General features: G+C 40.8%; 1 protein-coding gene across 15 annotated transcripts in view; it reads right to left on the bottom strand.

Moving 5' to 3' along the window:
• The window catches only part of TMEM232 (transmembrane protein 232), a 346,237-nt gene that overhangs the window by 74,907 nt on the left and 248,166 nt on the right, over nt 1-23,164 (bottom strand). For 11 of the 15 annotated variants that reach the window (XM_024995345.2, XM_010807660.4, XM_024995346.2 and 8 more), the window contains 2 exons: nt 11,060-11,153; nt 8,430-9,069 (listed from right to left, as the gene is read on the bottom strand). In XM_024995345.2, the coding sequence (XP_024851113.1) occupies nt 8,890-9,069; nt 11,060-11,153 (274 nt within the window). In that variant the 3' untranslated portion in view covers nt 8,430-8,889. Of the gene's footprint in view, nt 1-8,429; nt 9,070-11,059; nt 11,154-23,164 lie in introns of those variants that run through there. The other 4 variants (XR_009495390.1, XR_009495389.1, XM_059888844.1 and 1 more) reach the window with 2 other exon arrangements.

Consider the following 23,164-nt stretch of genomic DNA (forward strand, 5'->3'; position numbering starts at 1 on the left):
TTCTAGGTCACTTATCCTTCTGTGTCATTTAGTCTGCTATTCATTGCTTCTAAATTGGTTTTTATCTTAACAACTGAATTGTCTCATTTTGATTGGTTCCTTCATAGTTCTACTTCTGTTATATTTACTTGCATTTCCATCAATAATTTTCCTTAATTCATTTAGCATTTTTAGTACCTTCTTTTTGAACTAAGGATCTAATAGACTGATGAGGTTAGTTGTTCTTTCAGGGGATTTCTCTTATTCTTTTAATTTGGTGTAGTTCCGCTGCTTTTTAATTTTATTTCAGTTCCTCTGCCTCTATCAATTAAGAGAAACATTTATCTACTGAAGTCCTGAATGGATGGTTTATATGGGAACATCCCTGTGTAGACTGTGTGAGTCCAGTATTTTGGGCTCAAGGGCCGGTTTCTGTACGGATACCAGCAACACCTTTCCCCAGAGCGCCCTGGCCATTATCTCCATGATAGGGGGTGTGGTTGGGTGTCTAGATCTGACACTGGAAGTGGGGTACTCTTGACAGCACACCCTGCCCCACAGGAGGTGACCACTAAAGCCTGTGAGGCCCATGTGGTCAGTGAATATCTGAGCCACCTGTGTGGGTGTCCACGGTTCCACCCAGACAGCCCGAGGCTGCATCTCTCTTTCTGGCGTGTTCGTCCCAGACCTCGTGCTGAGCTGCGGCCACAGGAGCTGCAGTGGCTGTGCCACTGTCAGGGAGCTGGACTGCTTTGGGGCAGACCTTGCCCAGAATCTGTCCATCCTGGATCAGCACAGAGTGGGCAGAGCTCGAGGGCTCCTACTGGGGAAGGAAATGTTGCACACTCCTGCCCAGGGTGGGTCCAGCCAAGACTTGGCACCTAGAGGTTGTGTTTCTGTGGTGCCCCGGCTGCATGTGCTGACAGCATCTGCTGCAGCTGCCCGCCACCCCATGCCTGCTGCTGTGTCCACTGCAGGGGTCTCCACACCGCCCGAGGACCACACTCCAGGCCCTCTGGGCTGCTCTCAGGCTCCTAGATTGAGTCCTCTGCCCAGGTCTACCTGCCTGAGACTCAGAGCTTAACTGCTGCATGTCCTGTTGATGCTACTGGTGTGCAGGCTGAGAAGCCTGCCCCGTTCACTCAGTCACTCCCATGTGTGAGCTGACTGTGGTCTCCATGGTCTGGCCAGGATCATACTTAGGGGCTCTGGTCTGTCTGCAAGTAGACGGCTTCTCCACTCTGATTTCATGCCAAGCTGCAACGTGCAGCACGCGGGGCTGCATTTCCCAGTCCAGGGGTTTCTCCTCTTGGGATCTGGGAAATGTGTCAAGACGCCAGTTTCCCTCTGTCCTGCGTGGGCACACTGAGAACAGAGTCTAGGTTTCTCCAGACCCTCCATCTGCCCAGAGGATTTCCCAGCAGGATAGGGTACTTCCCAGGTCGAGGGTCTGCCCGTGTGAACCTTCTCTCCCTTACAGATCCTTCCCAGGGGACACCAGTCCCGTCCTGACCCTATTTTATTTTCTGTTCTACCTGGATTCATGGAGATCTGTCTTGCAGCTTTGGTTGTATAGGAGGAGATCTTCTGCCCTTTTCCAGACAGTGTTCTGTGAGAACGGTTCCACATGCAGATGCATTTTTGACGTGCTTGTGAGGGGAGGTGAGCCCCACACCCTCCAAGTCCATCATCCTTCTGATCTCTGTGTCCTTTGAATTTTTTGATATGATAATTATTTTAATTAGGAAGGTCATTCAAAATCACCTAGTGGACAATTACAGTCATATGTCCCAGAGAGGATTTTTTTCTGGTAAAACCAGAAGAATCCATTACTTGAATGGTAATTGTAAACATACTACAGAGTTTTCCAAATTGTTGCTGTCAATTTCCTTCTAAATTATTATTAAATTACCTCTATATACCCCTCTTTCCCAAACAACCACTCACTAATGTCAAAATTAGTGACATTAGTGAAATTAAATATTTGTTCTGCATATTTTCTTCCTTAAACTTTCTGTCATGCCCTAAAAACCCTGTAAATCTTTTTATTTTCCTTTTTTTAAATGCACTAAAAGAAGTGCTTATTTTTATGTTTCTGTTACTGAAAGTTTACTATTCCTCTTTTCTGTCTCCTCCCCAATATGTCTTTTAATTTCAAACACCCTGGTGAAACTAGCTAACATTCCTATAAATATTTCATTCTCTATAAGGTAAAAGGCCTATGGGTAGTTTGTGTGATAAAGAAGTTGCTTTGGTGGTTGCTAAGAGAAATCCTTTAGAGAATTCATAATAAATGAATGCAGGAAGACTTAAATTTGTTCTTTCAAAATAAAAGTCTGCAAAGAGTATAGAGCAGCATAGGAAAGAGGCTAAAATGGAAATTCTGAGCTAAGATAGGTTAACACTTCCAAATGGTAGCCTCAGAGATAAATGAGAGTTGTAAGAGATGTAAAGGGAAGTAGAGTGGAGTACCTTTCTTGTTTTCTTCCTCTTTCTCAAAGTGGGAAGACTAGGAAAATAAACCCTAAGACTGAGCAACACAAGAGGAGCTGGAATAATCCACCTGCTGTAAAACCCATCCTGAAACTCACAGAACCCTTTGTGAATGCAGAGACAGAGTTAATATTGAGCAAATTACAAAGAACTGGTTCAGTCAGTTCAGTTCAATTCAGTCGCTCAGTCGTGTCCGACTCTTTGCGACCCCATGAATCGCAGCACGCCAGGCCTCCCTGTCCATCACCAACTCCCGGAGTTCACTCAGACTCATGTCCATCGAGTCAGTGATGCCATCCAGCCATCTCATCCTCTGTCATCCCCTTCTCCTCCTGCCCCCAATCCCTCCCAGCATCACAGTCTTTTCCAATGAGTCAACTCTTCGCATGAGGTGGCCAAAGTACTGGAGTTTCAGCTTTAGCATCATTCCTTCCAAAGAAATCCCAGGGCTGATCTCCTTTAGAATGGACTGGTTGCATCTCCTTGCAGTCCAAGGGACTCTCAAGAGTCTTTTCTAACACCACAGTTCAAAAACATCAATTCTTTGGTGCTCAGCTTTCTTCACAGTCCAACTCTCACATCCATACATGACCACTGGAAAAACCATAGCCTTAACTAGACGGACCTTTGTTGGCGAAGTAATGTTTCTGCTTTTCAATATGCTATTTATGTTGGTCATAACTTTTCTTCCAAGGAGTAAAGAAAGAAAGTGAAGTGAAGTCGCTCAGTTGTGTCCGACTCTTTGTGACCCCATGGATTGTAGCCTACCAGCTTTCTCCATCCAGGGGATTTCCCAGGCAAGAGTACTGGAGTGGGTTGCCATTTTCTTCTCCAGGGGATCTTCCCAACCCAGGGATCGAACCCAGGTCTCTCACACTGTAGGCAGACACTTTTACCATATGAGCCACCAAGGAAGTTGCTCTTCTCAAGGAGTAAGCGTCTTTTAATTTCATGGCTGCAATCACCATCTGCAGTGATTTTGGAGCCCCCAAAAATAAAGTCTGACACTTTCCACTGTTTCCCCATCTATTTGCCATGAAGTGATGGGACCAGGTGCCATGATCTTAGTTTTCTGAACGTTGACTTTTAAGCCAGTTTTTTCACTGTCCTCTAACTTTCATCAACAGGCTCTTTAGTTCTTCTTCACTTTCTGCCATAAACGTGGTGTCATCTGCATATCTGAGGTTATTGATATTTCTCCCAGCAATCTTGATTCCAGCTTGTGCTCCTCCAGCCCAGCATTTCTCACGATGTACTCTGCATAGAAGTTAAATAAGCAGGATGACAATATACAGCCTTGATGTACTCCTTTTCCTATTTGGAACCAGTCTGTTGTTCCATGTCCAGTTCTAACTTGCTTCCTGACCTGCATAGTTAAATTTGTTTAAATGAAGTACTTATTGAAAGAACTAAAGGTGTGTAATAAAGATGATGTTATTCAGTCATTAAGTCATGTCTGACTCTTTGCCAACCCATGAATTGCAGGATGCCAGGCCTCCCTGTCCTTCACTACCTCCCACAGCTTGCTCAAACTCATGTCCATTGTGTCAATGATGCCATCCAACCATCTTATCCTTTGTCACCCTCTTCTCCTTCTGCTCTCAATCTTTCCTAGCACCAGACTCTTTTTTAATGAGTTGGCTCTTTGTATCAGGTGGCCAAAGTATTGGAGCTTCAGCTTCAGCATCAGCTCTTCCAATGAGTATTTGGGGTTGATTTCCTTTAGGATTGACTTGTTGGGTGTCCTTGCAGTCCAAGGGTCTCTAAAGAGTCTTCTCCAACACCACCATTCAAAGGCATCCATTCTTCAGTGCTCAGCCTTCTTTATGATCCAACTCTCACATCCATACATGACTACCAGAAAAACCATAGCTTGACTGTATGGACCTGTGTTGGCAAAGTGATGTCTCTGCTTTTTAATATGCTGTCTAGGTTTGTCATCAAGATTGCCGGGAGAAATATCAATAACCTCAGATATGCAGATGACACCACCCTTATGGCAGAAAGTGAAGAAGAACTAAAGAGCCTCTTGAAAGTGAAAGAGGAGAGTGAAAAAGTTGGCTTAAAACTCAACATTCAGAAAATTAAGATCATGGCCTCCAGTCGCATCACTTCATGGGAAATAGATGGGGAAACAGTGGAAACAGTGGCTGACTTTATTTTTCCGGGCTTCAAAATCACTGCAGGTGGTGACCACAGCCATGAAATTAAAAGATGCCTACTCCTTGGAAGGAAAGTTATGACCAACCTAGATAGCATATTGAAAAGCAGAGACATTACTTTGCCAACAAAGGTCCATCTAGTTCAAAGGTATGGTTTTTCCAGTAGTCATGTATGGATATGAGAGTTGGACTATAAAGAAAGCTGAGCGCCAAAGAATTGATGCTTTTGAACTGTGGTGTTGGAAAAGACCCTTGAGAGTCCCTTGGACTGCAAGGAGATGCAACCAGTCCATCCTAAAGGAGATCAGTCCTGAATATTCATTGGAAGCACTAATGTTGAAGCTGAAACTCCAATACTTTGGCCACCTGATGCGAAGACCTGACTCATTGGAAAAGACCCTGATGCTGGGAAAGATTGAAGGTGGGAGAAGGGGGTGACAGAGGATGAGATGGCTGGATGGCATCACCAACTCAATGGACATGAGTTTGGGTGGACTCTGGAAGTTGGTGATGGACAGGGAGGCCTGGTGTGCTGTGGTCTATGGGGTCGCAAAGAGTTGGACATGACTGAGCGACTGGACTGAAATAGGTTTGTCATAGCTTCTCTTCCAAAGAGCAAGCATCTTTTAATTTCATGGCTATAGTCACCATCCGCATTGTTTTAGGAACCCAAGAAAAGAAAATATGTCACTGTTTCCAGTTCTTCCCCTTCTATTTGCCATGAAGTGATGGGACTGGATGCCATGTTGAGTTTTAAGCCAGCTGTTTTACTCGCCTCTTTCACTTTCTGTTAGAGTGGTATCATTTGCATATCTAAGGTTTTTGATATTTCTCCCAGCAATCTTTGGAGAAGGCAATGGCACCCTACTCCAGTATTCTTGCCTGGGAAATCCCACGGACATAGGAGCCTGGTTGTCTACAGTCCATGGTGTCACAAAAAGTCAGACACAACTGAGCGACTAAGCACACAGCATCAGCAATCTTGGTAAAGAATAAATGTAGCAAAAGTTTCTTTTTAAGTAACTTACCTTAACTTAAAAGGGAAAACTAGGAGGAAAAAAAAAAAAACACCAAAAAAGAGGACCTGACATGCCAAAGAGAAGCAAGGAATAATTTCATTGTTGGCCCAACTGGCTCTTGGCATTGAGTTACACACGTTTTTCCCACCATTTAGCTCATGCCCTCCGGCTCCTCTCGTCCTTCCCTCTGCTCTCTGATGCTGGAGCCGGGTGCACTCAGGGAGGGCTCTAGGGAGTAGAAGGAGGGGCTCACCCTTGTCCTGCTCCTCCTGGCAGCCTGGATCAGTGGCCAACAGTTAGCCCAGTGTCCTTTTCACCCCTGTGGGTCCCCAGAGCTAATTCCCTGTCCCCCTCAGAGGGAGCGGCCAGAGCAGGCTGGGCTCCCCTCAGAGGGCTGAGCCCTGCCTTGTGTCCCCTCACGCTTCGAGAGTCGGTCATCCAGCCCTCTCCTCTGGTCCTCTGGCTCTGGAGCTGGTAGTAGTCTCCTATTTCTGTGTCATTTTATGTTGCCTTCACTTTCTTAGTTCTGTAACACCATTTAAAACAGTGCCTTACGTTAAATTCTCTCTGTTCAAAGTGACTAAGAGGTCTATGTCTTCCTGATTAGCTTCTGAATGATACTACTCTTTGCATGAATTAAGTTGTAAATTAATTTTTTTAGTAAATAACTGAAGCTTAATTAGGTTCAGTCATGTGCTCAGTGTTTCACAGCTGCCAGGAGGCGTTGCCAGAAGGTGAACCCAGAGCTACAAGCTCCAGTCTGTCCTCATATTCCAGGACGCAGGAGGAAAACCATGAGATGTGTGCTGCTGAATTTTAAGGAATAACTTAAGTATAAAAAATTTAGAGAATAATTTAAGAATATAGGTATTTACCTATCTATCTGGGTGATTAATCCCAATCCTTCTTATACCTTTATTTATATATTCTTAAATTTATATATTCTTCATTTATTTATGCAAGTGTATATGTATATTCTTTTTAAGTTCCTTTCCAAATTTCCACCACTGTGATAGAAAAAGGATTTTCTTAAAAGATATGAATCCATAAGGAGAGTAGGTAAAAAGCACCCTGGAATACTAAGACAACCGTGGATGTCAGAAAGCAGGAGAACAAGTGGGAAGAGATGAGCAGAACAGGAAAGAAACACCCAAGCCTGCAGTTCAGAAGGCAGGTTCGCTCTTGCTTCAGAACACAAGAGTGGCGCAGAAATTGCTGGCTCTGGGCTTCTCAAAGGTGATTGTGATAGGGCAGGATTTTATAAAATTCTTACAGGTAGCCATTGGATCTCCAGAATCCTTTCCCCACAATTTCCAGCCCAGTGACTCCATCTCTTTAGAACCCAGAGGAAAGATTAGAACTCTAAATGGCACTTAGAGCTCGGTAACGCTGAGCACAGTGCGGATAGCAGGGTCGTGGAAAACCGAGGCCTTCATCGGTAGCAGCGAGCAACCTCAGTGAGTGCGCGTGCTCAGCAGCGCAGTCGTGTCCGAGTCCTTATGACCCCGTGGACTGCAGCCCGCCAGGCTCCTCTGTCCGTGGGATTTCCCAGGCAAGAACACTGGAGTGGGCTGCCGTGCTCTCCTCCAGGGGTTCTTCCCGACGCAGGGACTGAGCCGTGTCTCGTGTACTGGCAGGCAGACTCTTTATTGCCAGTGCCGCCTGGGAAGCCCGAGAGACTTCTGGGGAGACAGCAAACGTCGGAGGAAGAGTTTCGATGGGACAGGATTCCGGGAAGAGGGCTGGCTGGCCTCCAGGGAAGGGACTGAAGAGATTTCTTCCTCACGTGAGAAAAGCAAAGCTTGATGAGAGTATTTGGAAAGGTGCCTTGGGAGATATTATTTCTAAGAACTTACATATTCTCTGTGTGAGGAGAGAAGGATGAGGAGCAACATAAGTTTGAATCCACTTTGAAGGAAATCAAAAGAGGAACACCCTTCCCCGCATCCATTTCTACCACACGTTACTGTTACCTTAAAGAATGATTTTATAAATTCACATAATGCAGGTCACAGACTTATGACCCATGTGTCAAATTTACCCCAAAGGAAAGTGATTTTTTTTTAATTGGCTGCCAACATTTTGAAATTTAGTAACTTATTTTTAAAAAGATTGAGGGCATCTTTTTTAAAGAACAGATGATCCTACAACATGTTGCAGAGTCCAGTGAGGTGGTGGCAAGTTTCTTAGATGGAGTAGATATTCTATAGTCAGTCACTAAATATGTGACCTTTCTGACCTGGAAGCCATTTGAGTTTGACATCCTGATAAAACATCTGTCTTTTGAGCATGACTAAGTCACTTGTGCAAAACTGTGGTAGGAAGAAGTGAAATGACATTTAGAAATGACTCCTGACGGGATGAATCCCTCCAGTTAGTGCTTCTAGGACCATGCAAGTCCATTCTCATAGCCTCACCTGGCAAAGTAAAATCACCATCACGCAGAAGGCTCCCGTAGTATCTCTTAGAGATTATGTTATCCTGATTGCATTCAAGCTCCCCAGGTGGCAGTAGTGGTAAAGAGCCTGCCTGACAGTGCAGGAGACATAAGAGACATGGGTTCCATCCCTGGGTCGGGAAGATCCCCTACAGGAGGGCATGGCAACCTACTCCAGTATTCTTGCCTGGAGAATCCCATAGACAGAGGTGGCTGGCGGGCTATGGTCCATAGGGTTGCAGAGTCTGACACAAATGAAGCGACTTAATATGCATATAACACAAGCTTCTGACACGTGGTTTGACTTGGCATAGATTGACTATGAAATACAAACCCAAGCAGGAGCCTTACATGTTTTATTAGTGTTACAGTCATTATAGGAGTACTGATTGATGTTCATCCCATTTTAAGAAATAGTTCTTATTTGTGACTCATTAATAATTTGCATAATCATTATATGCAATATATGATTGTATGCAATAATCGTGTCTATCTAACTCTTCAGTGAATTTCAATACTCTGAGAATCATTATGTGTATGATCATGAGATAAGAGTCAATTAGCTCTAGCCACATTCTTGAAAACATTTAACTAGGAAAACACGTCACTCGAATGTGATCAAGTGCTAACTGTTCTTTTAGGACTAAGCTATGACTATTAAAGAACCTGCACCAGGATAAACTCCTTTCTAAGAAATAACATTTAATTAAGAACTTTTTTCCTAATCTGTAGCTTTCTTGGTCTCTTTCATGCAACGAATTCTGGCATATGGACCTCAGTTGCAGGGTCATTTTCTTTCCTAAGGAAACGTCTTAATCCTAGGAGGAAGCTCGTAAGGTTTGGTTTGCTTGTGTAGCTTCTCTTCTCTTCTCTTCATTATTTCTCTCAAGCGATTTTGCTCCTGTAACTCCTTATCTTTCCGTTCTTCAGCCTCACATATTGCGTCTTCTTCCTGCCGCATCTTTTGCTCTTCCTGCCACTGTTACAGAGAGAAGGTGTCGTTTACATATGATTTCCCATGAAAAAAGGCCTATCAGTTCACTCAGGTGTTCAGTCACCGCACTGCGGAGCAGCAGCATCGTGCAAGGTACCTGCGTGTCTGCTCAGCAGTTCAGGATCTGTCCTGTGCCTTGCACATCAGGGACACTTGATAAAATTCAGCAGGCTCGGCAGGACACTTACCACGGCAGCTGTGTGCTTCGGTTTCTTGTCAGTTCTACGGACTCCACCTTCCCTCCCCTATTCACGTTTGTAATTTTAAGCCAAGAAATTGAGCAATTATGAAAAATTGACCAGAAAAGTATAGTCCAGAGATCTCGATTTGTATGTAGACTCAGTCATTTACTATCTTTAAACCTTGAACAATTAACTGAATCATAAAGCTACATTCTTCTTATTGGTAAATGTTTTACAGACTTGTTGTAAGGATTAAATTAACTACTGTAAGAGCATTTGTAAAGCTTGAGATATTAGTACAAAGCACTATAGTTATAGCTATTCAAAGGAAATGTATATTGATGAATACTTTTAAAAGATGTGATACTCGGAGAAACTTCGATAAACCCCTACAAGTTAGTACTACCAAACTACTATTTGATTAGGCCAGCCACAGATCAAACAATCTGGACCCTATCCATTCTCAAACATGTTTTCCAGAAAGGATGGCTTTGCCTGTCTATAGAAAAATTGATGGCAGTGAATGCTTAGATACTGCTTATACCCTTGGAAGGAAGAAAAGATGATGGCTCGTAGGAGGCATTTCCTAGCCTCCTCTCTATCACTCAAAACAGTGTCCTCTGCCTCTTTAGGTCAATGTGTTTAATCACAGAGTGATTAAAGTCTTTTGACTCTTTCAAGGGTACAGAACGATAAGGCAAAAGATTTTTATTCTGTTATTAAAACTACACTATATGTATGTGTATATATACATTGGCAACCTGCTGTCTTCTGTAGTATAGTCCAGATAATTTAATTTAAGTGAATGGTAAAATTATAGGTGCTGCAATTGATGAGCTATTAGGAATTTTTGATAATGCCTTGTACATATGATATATTTGTTTAGCATAAATGTTATTAGTGAATAAAACAGCAATACTATAGCTCTCATTTTGTAATTCTAGGATATCATTCAGTTTCCAAACCCCAATACTTGTGGCTGTTGCTACAGTGGCTTCAGTATTGACTCTGTGAATAAATAACTATTTAGTGGGATCAGTATATGAAATAATCACTTATTCTTTCTCAAAATATCACTAATAAAAGGAATGTAAAAAATCAACCAGGGAATATAAACACAATCTGAGAAATAATATACAACTGGTGATAAAATTAATTTAAGCACATTCTACATAGTATTGAATCCCTATTATATTAAAAGAAAAAACAAAATATAAGTATTCTACTTATATAAGTAACTTATAAGTATATAAGTAACTCTACTCCTAAAAAGAAGCAGTCATAAATGATTTGGCAAGAAATCACTGATTATATATAGTTCAGTAGATTAAAACCTGTTCAGTGGCCTTGCCTTGTTACTGCTTGTTTAACTGATACCAAGAACAGAATGATTAAAGTCTTTCTAATACTTCAGGAGTAAAGAATGGTCACTGAAAAAACTGAGTCAAAAAGATTTTTGTTCTTTCATTAAAAATACACTACAGAAGAAATCAGTGTTCAGTGTTCAACATCAGATTCCTATCACACACTCACAAAAATCGGTACTAACTCAGGAAACAGAATAAGGCTAGTATTTTATAAATGACAGAAAGCCAAACCTTCTGTACCCCAATGAAGGCACTGAAGTATATAGACAGTACAGTGAGATATAATTCAATTTGCAAATCTCAATCAAAACGCAATCTACTTTTGAGTTCCATGATCAGTGTTTCCATCTCAGAACTACACTTTCTGATTAAAAATGCCTTTAAAGAACAAAGCTTTTCCTGCTCCTTTAAGAAAATCAAACTTACGTGATGGTCAACGATTCTTGCCAACTCTCTGTCCGCCCTGGTGAAAAAATCTGGATATGGAAACAAAGGCGCTTCTGCCACAGAAGAATATTCCCTTCAAAAGAGCACAAGAACAGATCCAACGTCAGGTACAGACACTCTTCCTCCCGGGAGACACAGATGTGCAAATCTCCATTGTTAAGCATTTTGATTCTATATTGCTAACATGGAAGACTTAATCTGTAGAGAAAATTAAATGTTAGTTTTTAGTTTCTGTAAACCATTTGGGTTATTAAAACTGACAATTTTGAGGGTAAGGTATGGCATACAGAATGAGAACAAGAAGATAATAAAAAGGCAACCGCTCCTAGGAGATATAAATACTTTAGCTAGTCAGTAGTGAATGAGATATCCACTCCAGTGTTCTTGCCTGGAGAACCCAAGGGACGGGGGAGCCTGGTGGGCTGCCGTCTCTGGGGTCACACAGAGTCGGACACGACTGAAGTGACTCAGCAGCAGCAGCAGCAGCAGCAGTGAATGAGATGCTATGAAAGGCTTCAGGAAGCCTGAAGTAGACTGTGCCCACTGGGGAGATGAAAATGCCCATCCCTATACACAGCCCCATGACCCTGAAAGTTCTGGTGGAATTCTAAGCCTAAGAATTTGATCGTAGAGCTACCAAAAAAAAAAAAGCTATAACTTCAATATTTCTTTCAAGTCTTTGTATTACTAAGGGTAGAACTGTAGTAGACTTTAGCAACAACTCAGTGGAAGTGCTGGCAGTACAAAGCTGGGCCCTCGACTGGTGGAGATTTCACATTAAACATTCCACATCATAATTATATTATTGAATTTATTATCAAAAAACTATTGTGAGTGCAGAAATATGTTATGCAACAAAATGGTGGTAGAGAATATGGTTTGGAAGGAGAGAAAGTAGGTTTAAAGGAGAAGCTCTTAGGAAAGGGTCTACGGAGAGATATAGCTGGTGAAAATTTCCATATTCAAAACGCCTGACCAGTTTTTAAGACTATAATGTCTAGTAAGCACTTTTTCAAGTTGTTGCCTCTACCCTTTGTGGCATCCTTCTCTCCTACCTGGGTTGCTTGATGCCGCACTAGACGTTTCTCAAATCCTTCCATTTATCTTCAGCTCCACTATTATTTTCCTTATCTAAGCAATTATGTCTTACCTGGATTAAGACCTCCTTGTTTATAATCTCTACATCCACCATGCCTTACTCTTTTTATTCTTGTCTCTATAAAGTAGCCAGAATTTTTTTTTCCAAAATACAAAATGGATCACGTCAATCCCTGACTTCAAACTCTTCAGTAAATCCCCAGTAGCTTTAGAACGAAGATTACATCTCTTGGGACTTCCTGGTGGTCCAGTGGCTAAGACTCGATGCCCCCAATGCAGGGGACCCGGGCTCAATCCCTGGTTGCGGAACTAGATCCCACATACCGCAACTAAAAATAAGATCCTGCATGCTGCAACGAAGACCTGGCACAGCAAAATAAAACTAATTTTATATTTTTTAAAGATTGTATTTCTTGTTGAAGAAGGCTGAAGCAGACTGTGCGTTTGTTTCAGTGGCTTGCATGGCTTCTCCAGACTTACTTCTCTCCCTTCTTGGCCGAGGTCCATGTGTTCCTAACACATGGGCTTTCTTTCAGTTGCTGCAATGTGTTCTGCTCCACCCGACTACTGTTCGCTTGTACATGCTGTCGCCCCTTTCTGCAAAGTCCTTTCCCTCCTCTTCCTCTCTGCTGCAGTGCTCAGTTCAGTTCAGTCGCTCAGTTGTGTCTGACTCTTTGTGACCCCATGGACTGCAGCACACCAAGCTTCCCTGTCCATCACCAACTCCCAGAGTCCACCCAAACCCATGTCCATTGAGTCAGTGATGCCATCCAACCATCTCATCCTCTGTTGTCCCCTTCTCCTCCTGCCCTCAATCTTTCCCAGCATCAGGGTCTTTTCCAGTGAGTCAGGTCTTCACATCAGGTGGCCAAAGTATTGGAGTTTCAGCTTCAGCATCAGTCCTTCCAAGGAACACTCAGGACTGATCTCCTTTAGCATGCACTGGTTGGATCTCCTTGCAGTCCAAGGGACTCTCAACAGTCTTCTCCAACACCACAGTTCAAAAGCATCAATTCTTCAGCGCTCAGCTTTCTTTATGGTCCAACTTTCACATCCATACATGACCACTGGAAAAACCATAGCCTTGACTAGACAGACCTTTGTTGGCAAAGTAATGTCTCTTCTTTTTAATATGCTGTCTAGGTTGGTCATAATTTTCCTTCCAAGGAGTAAGCATCTTTTAATTTCATGGCTGCAGTCACCATCTGCCATGATTTTGGAGCTCCAAAAAATAAAGTCTGCCCCTATTTCTCCATCTATTTGCCATGAAGAGATGGGACCAAATGTCATGATCTTAGTTTTCTGAATGTAGAGCTTTAAGCCAACTCTTTCATTCTCCTCTTTCACTTTCATCAAGAGGCTCTTTAGTTCTTCTTCACCTTCTGCCATAAGGGTGGTGTCATCTGCATATTTGAGGTTATTGATATTTCTCCCGGCAATCTTGATTCCAGCTTGTGCTTCATCCAGCCCAGTGTTTCTCATGATGTACTCTGCATATAAGTTAAATAAGCAGGGTGACAGTATACAGCCTTGACATACTTCTTTGCCTATTTGGAACCAGTCTGTTGTTCCATGTCCAGTTCCAACTGTTGCTTCCTGACCTGCATATAGGTTTCTCAAGAGGCACATCAGATGGTCTGATATTCCCATCTCTTTCAGAATTTTCCACAGTTTATAGTGATCCACACAGTCAAAGGCTTTGGCGTAGTCAATAAAACAGAAATAGATGTTTTTCTGGAACTCTCTTGCTTTTTCCACGATCCAGCAGATGTTGGCAATTTGACCTCTGGATCCTCTGCCTTTTCTAAATCCAGCTTGAACATCTGGAAGTTCACAGTTCATGTATTGCTGAAGCCAACTTGGAGAATTTTGAGCATTACTTTACCAGCATGTGAGATGAGTGCATTAACTAGCTGCAGTGCTAGTTAATGCTTACTTATCCTTCATCTTCTCAGTTCAAGCCCAGTAACCACAGCTGTCAATCCACCATGGGCCTCTCCTTCATCATACTGATCTCAGTTGTAACTTCACATTTATCTGTGTGCCTCTATGAGTTTTATTTTCTTGACTAAATATGAGCTGCATGATTGTGGACACTATTGCTTGCTAATCATTGTCTCCACAGTGCCCAACCCAGGCCATAAAGATGAGTCTACCACACAACACTCTATGTTGGCAGAACAGTGCCCAGTACAGCGAGAAGATGGCAATCTCAGGAGGTAAGGCATCAGAGTAGAGCTAATAACAGGGATTCATAGGAAGACAACTAATGTGACAGGTGACCAGGGAAAATATATGGAAACCTCTCCAAACTCATAAGATTCACAAGTATTGTGGAGCAGAAGAGCAGAGAGCTTCGCACTTCCTGTAGGATAGAGGTCCTCATCATTCTATTGAAATATTAAAGGAAAATGTGATTCTAGAATACTGGTGAGTTAGAGGGAACCTGGGGGCTGAGACCTGGGTTAACTATATATATCCAGTAAAATCTGGGCACTTCAGATATTCAAAGAATTGTGGTAAATGCTGTGAAGACATAAATGAGACAAAACTTTTTAAATCGTTAAATGTACTCAAGTAAGTTGCCTCAAATTCCTTCTTGGATTATAACAGTTTAAAGAGATGCATAACAATATAGGCAATGTTAGAAAGTCTTTAAAATGGGAAGATTAGATGAATAGGCTTGTGCATCTGTGGTTTCTAGTTACCTCAGTTGAATAGTTTGTACTGGAAAAGAAAAATGCATAAAAAACTATAATACAGCATGAGACAATACAATGCAAGTCAACATGAGAGATAAGAGAGATAAATATTCAATGATATAAACAGAAGAATCCAGTAAAATTGTTAAGAAACAGGTTCTGCACTCAGATCTCTAGGCAAATTTTCATCTTGCCACTTAGTATTATTTAATCACTGTTCCTCAGTGTCTCCATTTTTAACATAAAAAAATAGTGCCTTCTTTTTATGTATTATTAAGATTAAAATGGAATAATGCATAAAGCACCTATGACAGAGCAAATACTAAATATGTTTTGGCTATACCATTCTCTGGTAATGTCATTATCAGAAAAATTGAGGGGGCTAAGCCATGGTTTTTCAATGATACTGAAAGAGAAGAGAATAAAATAAGAGAAAAAGTAATGGAAGGTAAAACAATTAGTTCACTTCAGTTCAATCTCTCAGTTGTGTCCAACTCTTTGTGACTGCATGGACTGCAGCATGCCAGGCCTCCCTGTCCATCACCAACTCCTGGAGTTTACTCAAACTCATGTTCATTGAGTCAGTGATGCCATCCAGCCATCTCATCCTCTGTCGTTCCCTTCTCCTTCCACCTTCAATCTTTCCCAGCATCAGGGTCTTTTCAAATGAGTCAGCTCTTTGCATCAGGTGGCCAAAGCACTGGAGCTTCAGCTTCAGCATCAGTCCTTTCAAAGAATATTCAGAACTGATTTCCTTTATGACTGACAGGTTTTATCTCCTTGCAGTCCAAGGGACTCTCAAGAGACTTACCAACACCACAGTTCAAAAGCATCAATTCTTTGGTGCTCAGCTTTCTTTATGGTCCAACTCTCACGTCCATACATGACTACTAGAAAAACCATAGCCTTGACTACACAGACCTTTGTTAGCAAAGCAATGTCTCTGCTTTTTAATATGCTGTCTAGGTTGGACATAGCTTTTCTTCCAAGGAGCAAGCATCTTTTAGTTTCAAGGCTTCAGTCACCATCTGCAGTGGTTTTGGAACACCCCATAATAAAGTTTCTCACTGTTTCCATTGTTTCCCCATCTATTTGCCATGAAGTGATGGGACCAGGTGCCATGATCTTCATTTTTTGAATGTTGAGTTTTAAGCCAACTTTTTCACTCTCCTCTTTCACTTTCATCAAGAGGCTCTTTAATTCCTTTTCACTTTCTGCCATAAGGGTGGTGTCCTCTGCATATCTGAGGTTATTGATCTATCTCCTGGCAATCTTGATTCCAGCTTGTGCTACATCTAGCCCAGCATTTCACATAATGTACTCTGCATATAAGTTAAATAAGCAGGGTGACAATATACAGCTTTGAAGTACTCCTTTCCTATTTGGAACCAGTCCATTGTTCCATGTCCAGTTCTAGCTGTTGCTTCTTGGCCTGCATATAGGTTTATAGATGCAGGTCAGGTGGTCTGGTATTCCCATCTCTTCCAGAATTTCCCACAGTTTGTTGTGATCCACACAGTCAAATGTTTGGCATAGTCAGTGAAGCAGAAGCAGATGTTTTTCTGGAACTCTCTTGCTTTTTTTCCATGATCCGACAGACATCGGCAATTTGATCTCTGATTCCCCTGCCTTTTCTAAAACCAGGTTGAACATCTGGAAGTTCACGGTTCATGTACTGCTGAAGCCTGGCTTAGAGAATTTTGAGCATTACTTTACTAGCGTGTGAGATGAGTGCAATTGTATGGTGGTTTGAACATTCTTTGGCATTGCCTTTCTTTGGGATTCGAATGAAAACTGACCTTTTCCAGTCCTGTGGCCACTGCTGAGTTTTCCAATTTGCTGGCATATTGAGTGCAGCACTTTCACAGCATCATCTTTCAGGATTTGGAATAGCTCAACTGGAATTCCATCATCTCCACTAGCTTTGTTCGTAGTGATGCTTCCTCAGGCCCACTTGACTTCACATTCCAGGATGTCTGGCTCTAGGTGAGTGATCACACCATTGTGATTATCTGGGTGATGAAGATCACTTTTGTATAGTTCTTCTGTATATTCCTGCTACCTCTTAATATCTTCTGCTTCTGTTAGATTCAGAATGCTTCTGTCCTTTATTGTGCTCATCTTTGCATGAAATGTTTCCTTGGTATTCTAATTTTCTTTAAGATTATACAGTGGAAGTGACAAATAGATCCAAGTGATTAGATCTTGTGGACAGAGTGCCTGAAGAACTATGGACGGAAGTTCATAACATTGTACCGGCGGCTGTGATCAAAACCATCCCCAAGAAAAAGAATGCAAAATGGTGAAATGGTTGTCTGAGGAAGCCTTAGAAATAGCTGGGAAAAGAAGAAAAGTTAAAGCCAAAGGAGAAAAGGAAAGATATATCCATGTGAATGCAGAGTTCCAAAGAGTAGCAAGGAAAGATAAGAAAGCCTTCCACAGTGATCAATGCAACAAAATACAGGAAAACAATAGAATGGGAAAGACTAGAGGTCTCTTCAAGAAAATTAGAGATACCAAGGGAACATTTCATGCAAAGATGGGCTCAATAAAGGACAGAAAACAATTAAGATGAGGCTTAAATGAGATGCACACTTCAAATGTTTGGAATTTAATGGGAAGTACTGAAAACCCTATCTGGAAAGATGATGTCCTGAAATCCTAAGCTTGTCAAAACAAAGTGGAGTAAATTGGCAGTCTTAAAATTGGCATTTTCTCTGGTATACTTCATGACATCTGGTCCCATCACTTCATGGCAAATAGATGGGGAAACAATGGAAACAGTGACAGACTTTATTATTTTGGACTCCAAGATCACTGCAGATGATGACTGCAGCCATGAAATAAAAGACATTTGCTCCTTGGAAGTAAAGTTATGACCAACCTAGATATCATATTAAAAAGCAGAGACATTACTTTGTCAACAGAGGTCCATCTAGTCAAAGCTTTTGTTTTTCCAGTGGTCATATATGGAAGTGAGAGTTGGACTATAAAGAAAGCTGAGCACCGAAGAACTGATGCTTTTGAACTGATGCTTGTGTGATGTTGGCGAAGACTCTTGAGAGTCTCTTGGACATCAAGGAGATCCAACCAGTCCATCCTAAAGGAAATCAGTCCTGAATATTCATTGGAAGGACTGATGCTGTAGCTGAAACTCCAATACTTTGGCCACCTGATGTGAAGAACTGACCCATTTGAAAAGAGCCTGATGCTGGGAAAGACTGAGGGCAGGAGGAGAAGGGGATGACAGAGCATGAGATGGTTGGATAGCATCACTGACTCATAGGACTTGAGTTTGAGTAAACTCCAGGAGTTGGTGATGAACAGGGAGGCCTGGCATGCTGCGGTCCATGGGGTCCCAAAGAGTCGGACATGACTGAGTGACTGAACTGAACTGAACTGGTATACTTTATTTTCATTTTGATGTTCAGCCTGGATAATGATCTTCAAAAAAGGCATGGATATATGACCTTTCACTGATTCAAAACTTGTCCCAGTAATTCTATATTTTTTCTTTTTGGAAGTTGAAGGTTTCATTATTTGATTACTAGAATACTCTTTAACCCGTTCCTTCCTCAAAGACTTCCTCGGTTCCACTGCAGTTTCTTCTTTCTCTTTCAGCTTTATTGAGATATAACTGACATATAACATTGTATAAATTTAAGTTGTACCACATAATTTAAGACAAATTATATTACAAAATGATTACCAAAATAAGGTTAATTAACACCTCCATTATTTCACATACCGAACTCTTTTGTATGTGGGTAATGAGAACATTTAAGATCTACTCTCTTGGCAAGGTTCAAGTATTTAATACAATATTGTTAACTACAGTCACCAATGTGCACCTTAGAGCCTCAGGACGGGGGCATGTTAAAATTGGACGTTTGTACCTTTGATTAACACGTCCCATCTCTCCCTTCCCCAACCCTCAACAAGCTCCTCTGTTTCTGTGAGTTCTGCTTTTAAGAGTACACATATAAATGGAGTGATACAGTGCTTGTCTTCCTCTGTCTGACTTATTTGACTAGGCGTAATATTCTCTAGGTCTATAAACCCTGCTGCAGATGGTAATATTTTATTTATTATTATTATTATTATTTTATTTATTTTTATGGCTGAGTGCTATTCTGTTATCCATTATTTTGCTGAAGTTCAGTTAGGTTGTTTTCATGTCTTGGCTATTGTAAGCGATACTGCAATAACCACGGGAGTGCAGATATCTTTTCAAGATGTTTATTTTGTTTCCTATGGATATATACCCAGAATTCGAACTGCTATTTACATGTTAGCTCTATTTTTCATTTTTGCAGACCCTCCATACTGCATTCCATAGTGGCTTCACCAATTTCCATTTCTACCAACAGTGCACAAAGGTTCCCCTTTCTTGACATCATTGCCAACACTTCTCTCTTTTGCTTTTTGATAATAACCATTCTAACAGGAGTGAGGTGATGGCTTATTGTGCTGATTATATGCATTTCCCTGATGATTAGCAATATTGAGCACTTTTTGTACCTGTCAGCTGTTGTATATCTTTGAAATTATGTCTATTCCAGCCCTTCACCATTTTATAATTTGATTATTTGAATCTTTGCTGTTGACATGTAAGAATTCCTTATGTATTTTGAACATTAACTCCTTATCACACAGACGGTTTGGGAATATTTAACCCTGTTCCGTAGGCTGCCTTTTCATATCTGTCTCTTTGCTGTGGAGAAGCTTTTTAGTTTCATGTACTCCTGCTTGTCGATTTTAGTGTCAACTTCATAAAATCATTGCTAAGACCAATGTCAAGATGCCTTTCCCTTATGCTTTCCTCTAGGAATTTTATAGTTTCAGTTCTTACATCTAAGACTTAAGTCCATTTCAGGTTAACTTTTTGTGAGTGGTATGAGATAGGAGAACAGACTGCATTCTTTTACAAGTGAATGTTCAGTTTTCCTAGCACCAATCATTGAAGACACTGTCTGCTCCCCAGTGAGTGTTCCTGGCTCCCTTGTCAAGCATCAGTCACCCACATACACATGAATCTGTTTCTGGCTCTTCACTCTGCTCCACTGGTCTGTGTGTCTGTTTTATGCCATCACCATGCTGTTTTGATTACTCTGATTACTGCCTGTTAGTTGCTCAGTCGTATCTGACTCTTTCCAACCCAACTGACTGTTGCCCACAAGGCTCTTCTGTCCATGGAATTCTCCAAGTGAGAATACTTGAGTGGGTTGTCATTTCCTTCTCCAGGGGAACTTCCCAACCCAGGGATTGAATCCAGGTCTCCTACATTATAGGCAGATTCTTTACTGTGTGAGCCACCAGGGAAGCTTGATTACTACAGCTTGATTATACATTTTGATATTGGGAATGTGATGCCTGCAGTTTCTTTCTTTCTTGGGACTGCTTGAACTAATTGAGGTCTTTTGGGGTTTTATACAAATTTTAGAATTGTTTTTTCTATTTATGTGAAAAATGTCATTGAAATTTTGATAGGGATTGCACTGAATGTATAGATCACGTTAGCTTGTGGGAACACTTTAACAATATTAAAATCTTCCGATTTATGAGCATAGAATATCTTTCAGTTTATTTGTATATCCAATTTCTTTCATCACTAAATTCAAGTGATGACAGCACGGAACTGTCATCTCCTTAGTTAAATTTATTCCTAAGTATTTTATTCTTTTTGACAGTATTATTAAAAGATTGCTTGCTTTATTTCTTATAAGTTAGATCATTGTCAGTGTCTAGAAAAGCAGCTGATTTTTATATGTTGATTTTTTTTTTTAATCCTGCAACTGTACTGAATTCATTTAACAGTTTTATCTTGGTGGGCTCTTTTGAGTTCTCTGTATGTAAAATCACATCATTTGCAAAACCATTAAAGTCTTTCTACTACTTGCTATCACTAGGAATTTCAGTACTATGTTAAGTATGAACAGTGAGGGGGGCAACTTTCTCTTATTTCTAATATCAAAGAGAAAACTTTCAGCTTTTCACCACTGAGTAAAATGTTAGCTGTGGGCATATTATTTATGTCTTTTGTTATGCTGAAGCATGTCCCTTCCATACCTAATTTGTTGAGCGTTTCTAATCATGAAGATGTAATATAATCACATCTACTGAAATAATATGGTTTTCATCTTTCATTCTATTAACATGGTGTATCACAGTTATTGATTTATATATTTTGAACCACACTTGCATTCAAGGGGTAAATCCCACATGATCATGGTGTGTGATCCTTCTAAAGTATCCATTTTTTGAAAATTTGTATTTTTAAATTAAAAAATTTATTGATATATTTGATGCACAATATTATATAATAGGTTATAATAGATTTATAATTTTAAAGGTTATACTCCATTTATAAATATTGATATTTCATTTATTAGATAATATATCCTTGCTACTTATTTTATACAAATTAGTTTATACCTCTTTATCCCCTATTCCTGTCCTGCTCCTCCCCTTCTTATGGTAATGACTAGTTCATTCTCTGTATCTGTAAGTCTCTTTCTGTTTTGTTATATACACTAGTTTATTGTATTTTTTAGATTCCACATATAAGTGATATCGTAAAGTATTTGTCTTCCTCTGTCTGACTTGTTTCACTTAGGATAAGATCCTCCAAGTCAATCCATATTGCAAATGGAAAAGTTTCATTCTTTTTATGGCTGAGTAGTGTTCCATTGTACATCTATACCACACTTTCTTTATCCATTCACCTGTTAATGAACATTTACTTTGCTTCCATATACTGGCAATTGTAAATAACACTGCAACGAACATTGGGGTGCACATTTTTTAATTAGTGCTTTTTCTTGTTTGGATATGTACCTGGGAGTGGAACTGCTAGGGCATACGGGAGTTCCATTTTCAATTTTTTGAGAAATTTCCAGAGTTTTCCACAGTGGCTGCACCAGTTTACATCCTCAACAAAGGTGACAGCACTGTATGAGGGCCCTTTCCCCACACGCCTGCTCACACTTGTTATGTGACAGCACTGTATGAGGGCCCTTTCCCCACACGCCTGCTCACACTTGTTATGTGACAGCACTGTATGAGGGCCCTTTCCCCACATGCCTGCTCACACTTGTTATGTGTAAGCAGTGTATGAGGGCCCTTTCCCCACATGCCTGCTCACACTTGTTATGTGTGTTCTTTTTGGAGAAAGCCATTCTGGCAAGGCTGAGGTGATATCTCATTGTCATTTCAATTTGCATTTTCCATATGATGAGTGATGTTCATCATCTTTTCATCTGCCTGTTGGTCATCTGCGTGTCCTATTTGTAAAAAACATCTACTCAGATCTTCTGCCCTTTTTAGAAACAGAGCTGTTTATTGTTTTTGATGTTGAGTTGCATGAGCTGTTTATAGATTCTGGATGTTAACCTGTTATTGGTCATACCATTTACAGATATTTTTCCCCATTTAGCAGGGGTTTTTTGTTTTGTTTTGTTGATGGTTGCCTTTTTTTGTGCAACAGCTATTAAATAGGTCATAGTTGTTTGTTTCTTTTACTATAGCAGAAAGAGCCTCCCAGAATGTCAAAACAGGTTAGCCTATGTATTGCCCTAGGAGTTTTTGGTCTTACATTTAGAACTTCAATTTTTACACTTAGGTGTTTAATCCATTTCGAGTTTATTTTTGTATGTAGTGTTAGAGAATGTCCTGCTGTCTTTCTTTTACATGTAGCTGTCCATCTATCCCAGCACTACTTTTTTTTTTTTTTTTTTTTAATTTCAAGGGGAAAAGCGCCAGGCGCGCTGCCCTCCCTGGGAAACCCACTGTCGCCTACTCCCAGCCGGCCGCGATCACCAGCACAAAATGGCGACGATGAGAAAGGACCCAGCACTACTTTTTAAAGATACTTTATTGTATACCAATGCTCCTTGTTATAGATTAATCTACTATAAGTGTGTAAACATTTCTGGATTCTCTTCTGTTCCATTCAGCTGTGTGTCTGTTTTGGGGCCAGTACCATACTGATTTTCTTATGAGGCAAAGCTTCTTCTTTTCTCAAGATTGTTTTACCTTTGGGGTCTTTTGTGTTTCTGTATACATTTTAAAATTATTTGTTCTAGTTATGTGAAAAATGCCCTTAGTATTTTGATAGGGATTGCCCTGAATCTGTGGACTGCCCTGGGTAATTTGGCCATTGTAACAAGTTTCTTACAATCCAAGAACACGGTTTATCTTTCCATCGCTTTATGCTGTCTTCAGTTTCTATCATCGCCTTAAACAGTTTTCTGGCTATAGGTCTTTTACCTCGTTAGGTAGGTTT

Source organism: Bos taurus, chromosome 7 (genome assembly GCF_002263795.3).
Source record: "Bos taurus isolate L1 Dominette 01449 registration number 42190680 breed Hereford chromosome 7, ARS-UCD2.0, whole genome shotgun sequence".
In the NCBI taxonomy this organism is placed as follows: Eukaryota; Metazoa; Chordata; class Mammalia; order Artiodactyla; family Bovidae; genus Bos; species Bos taurus.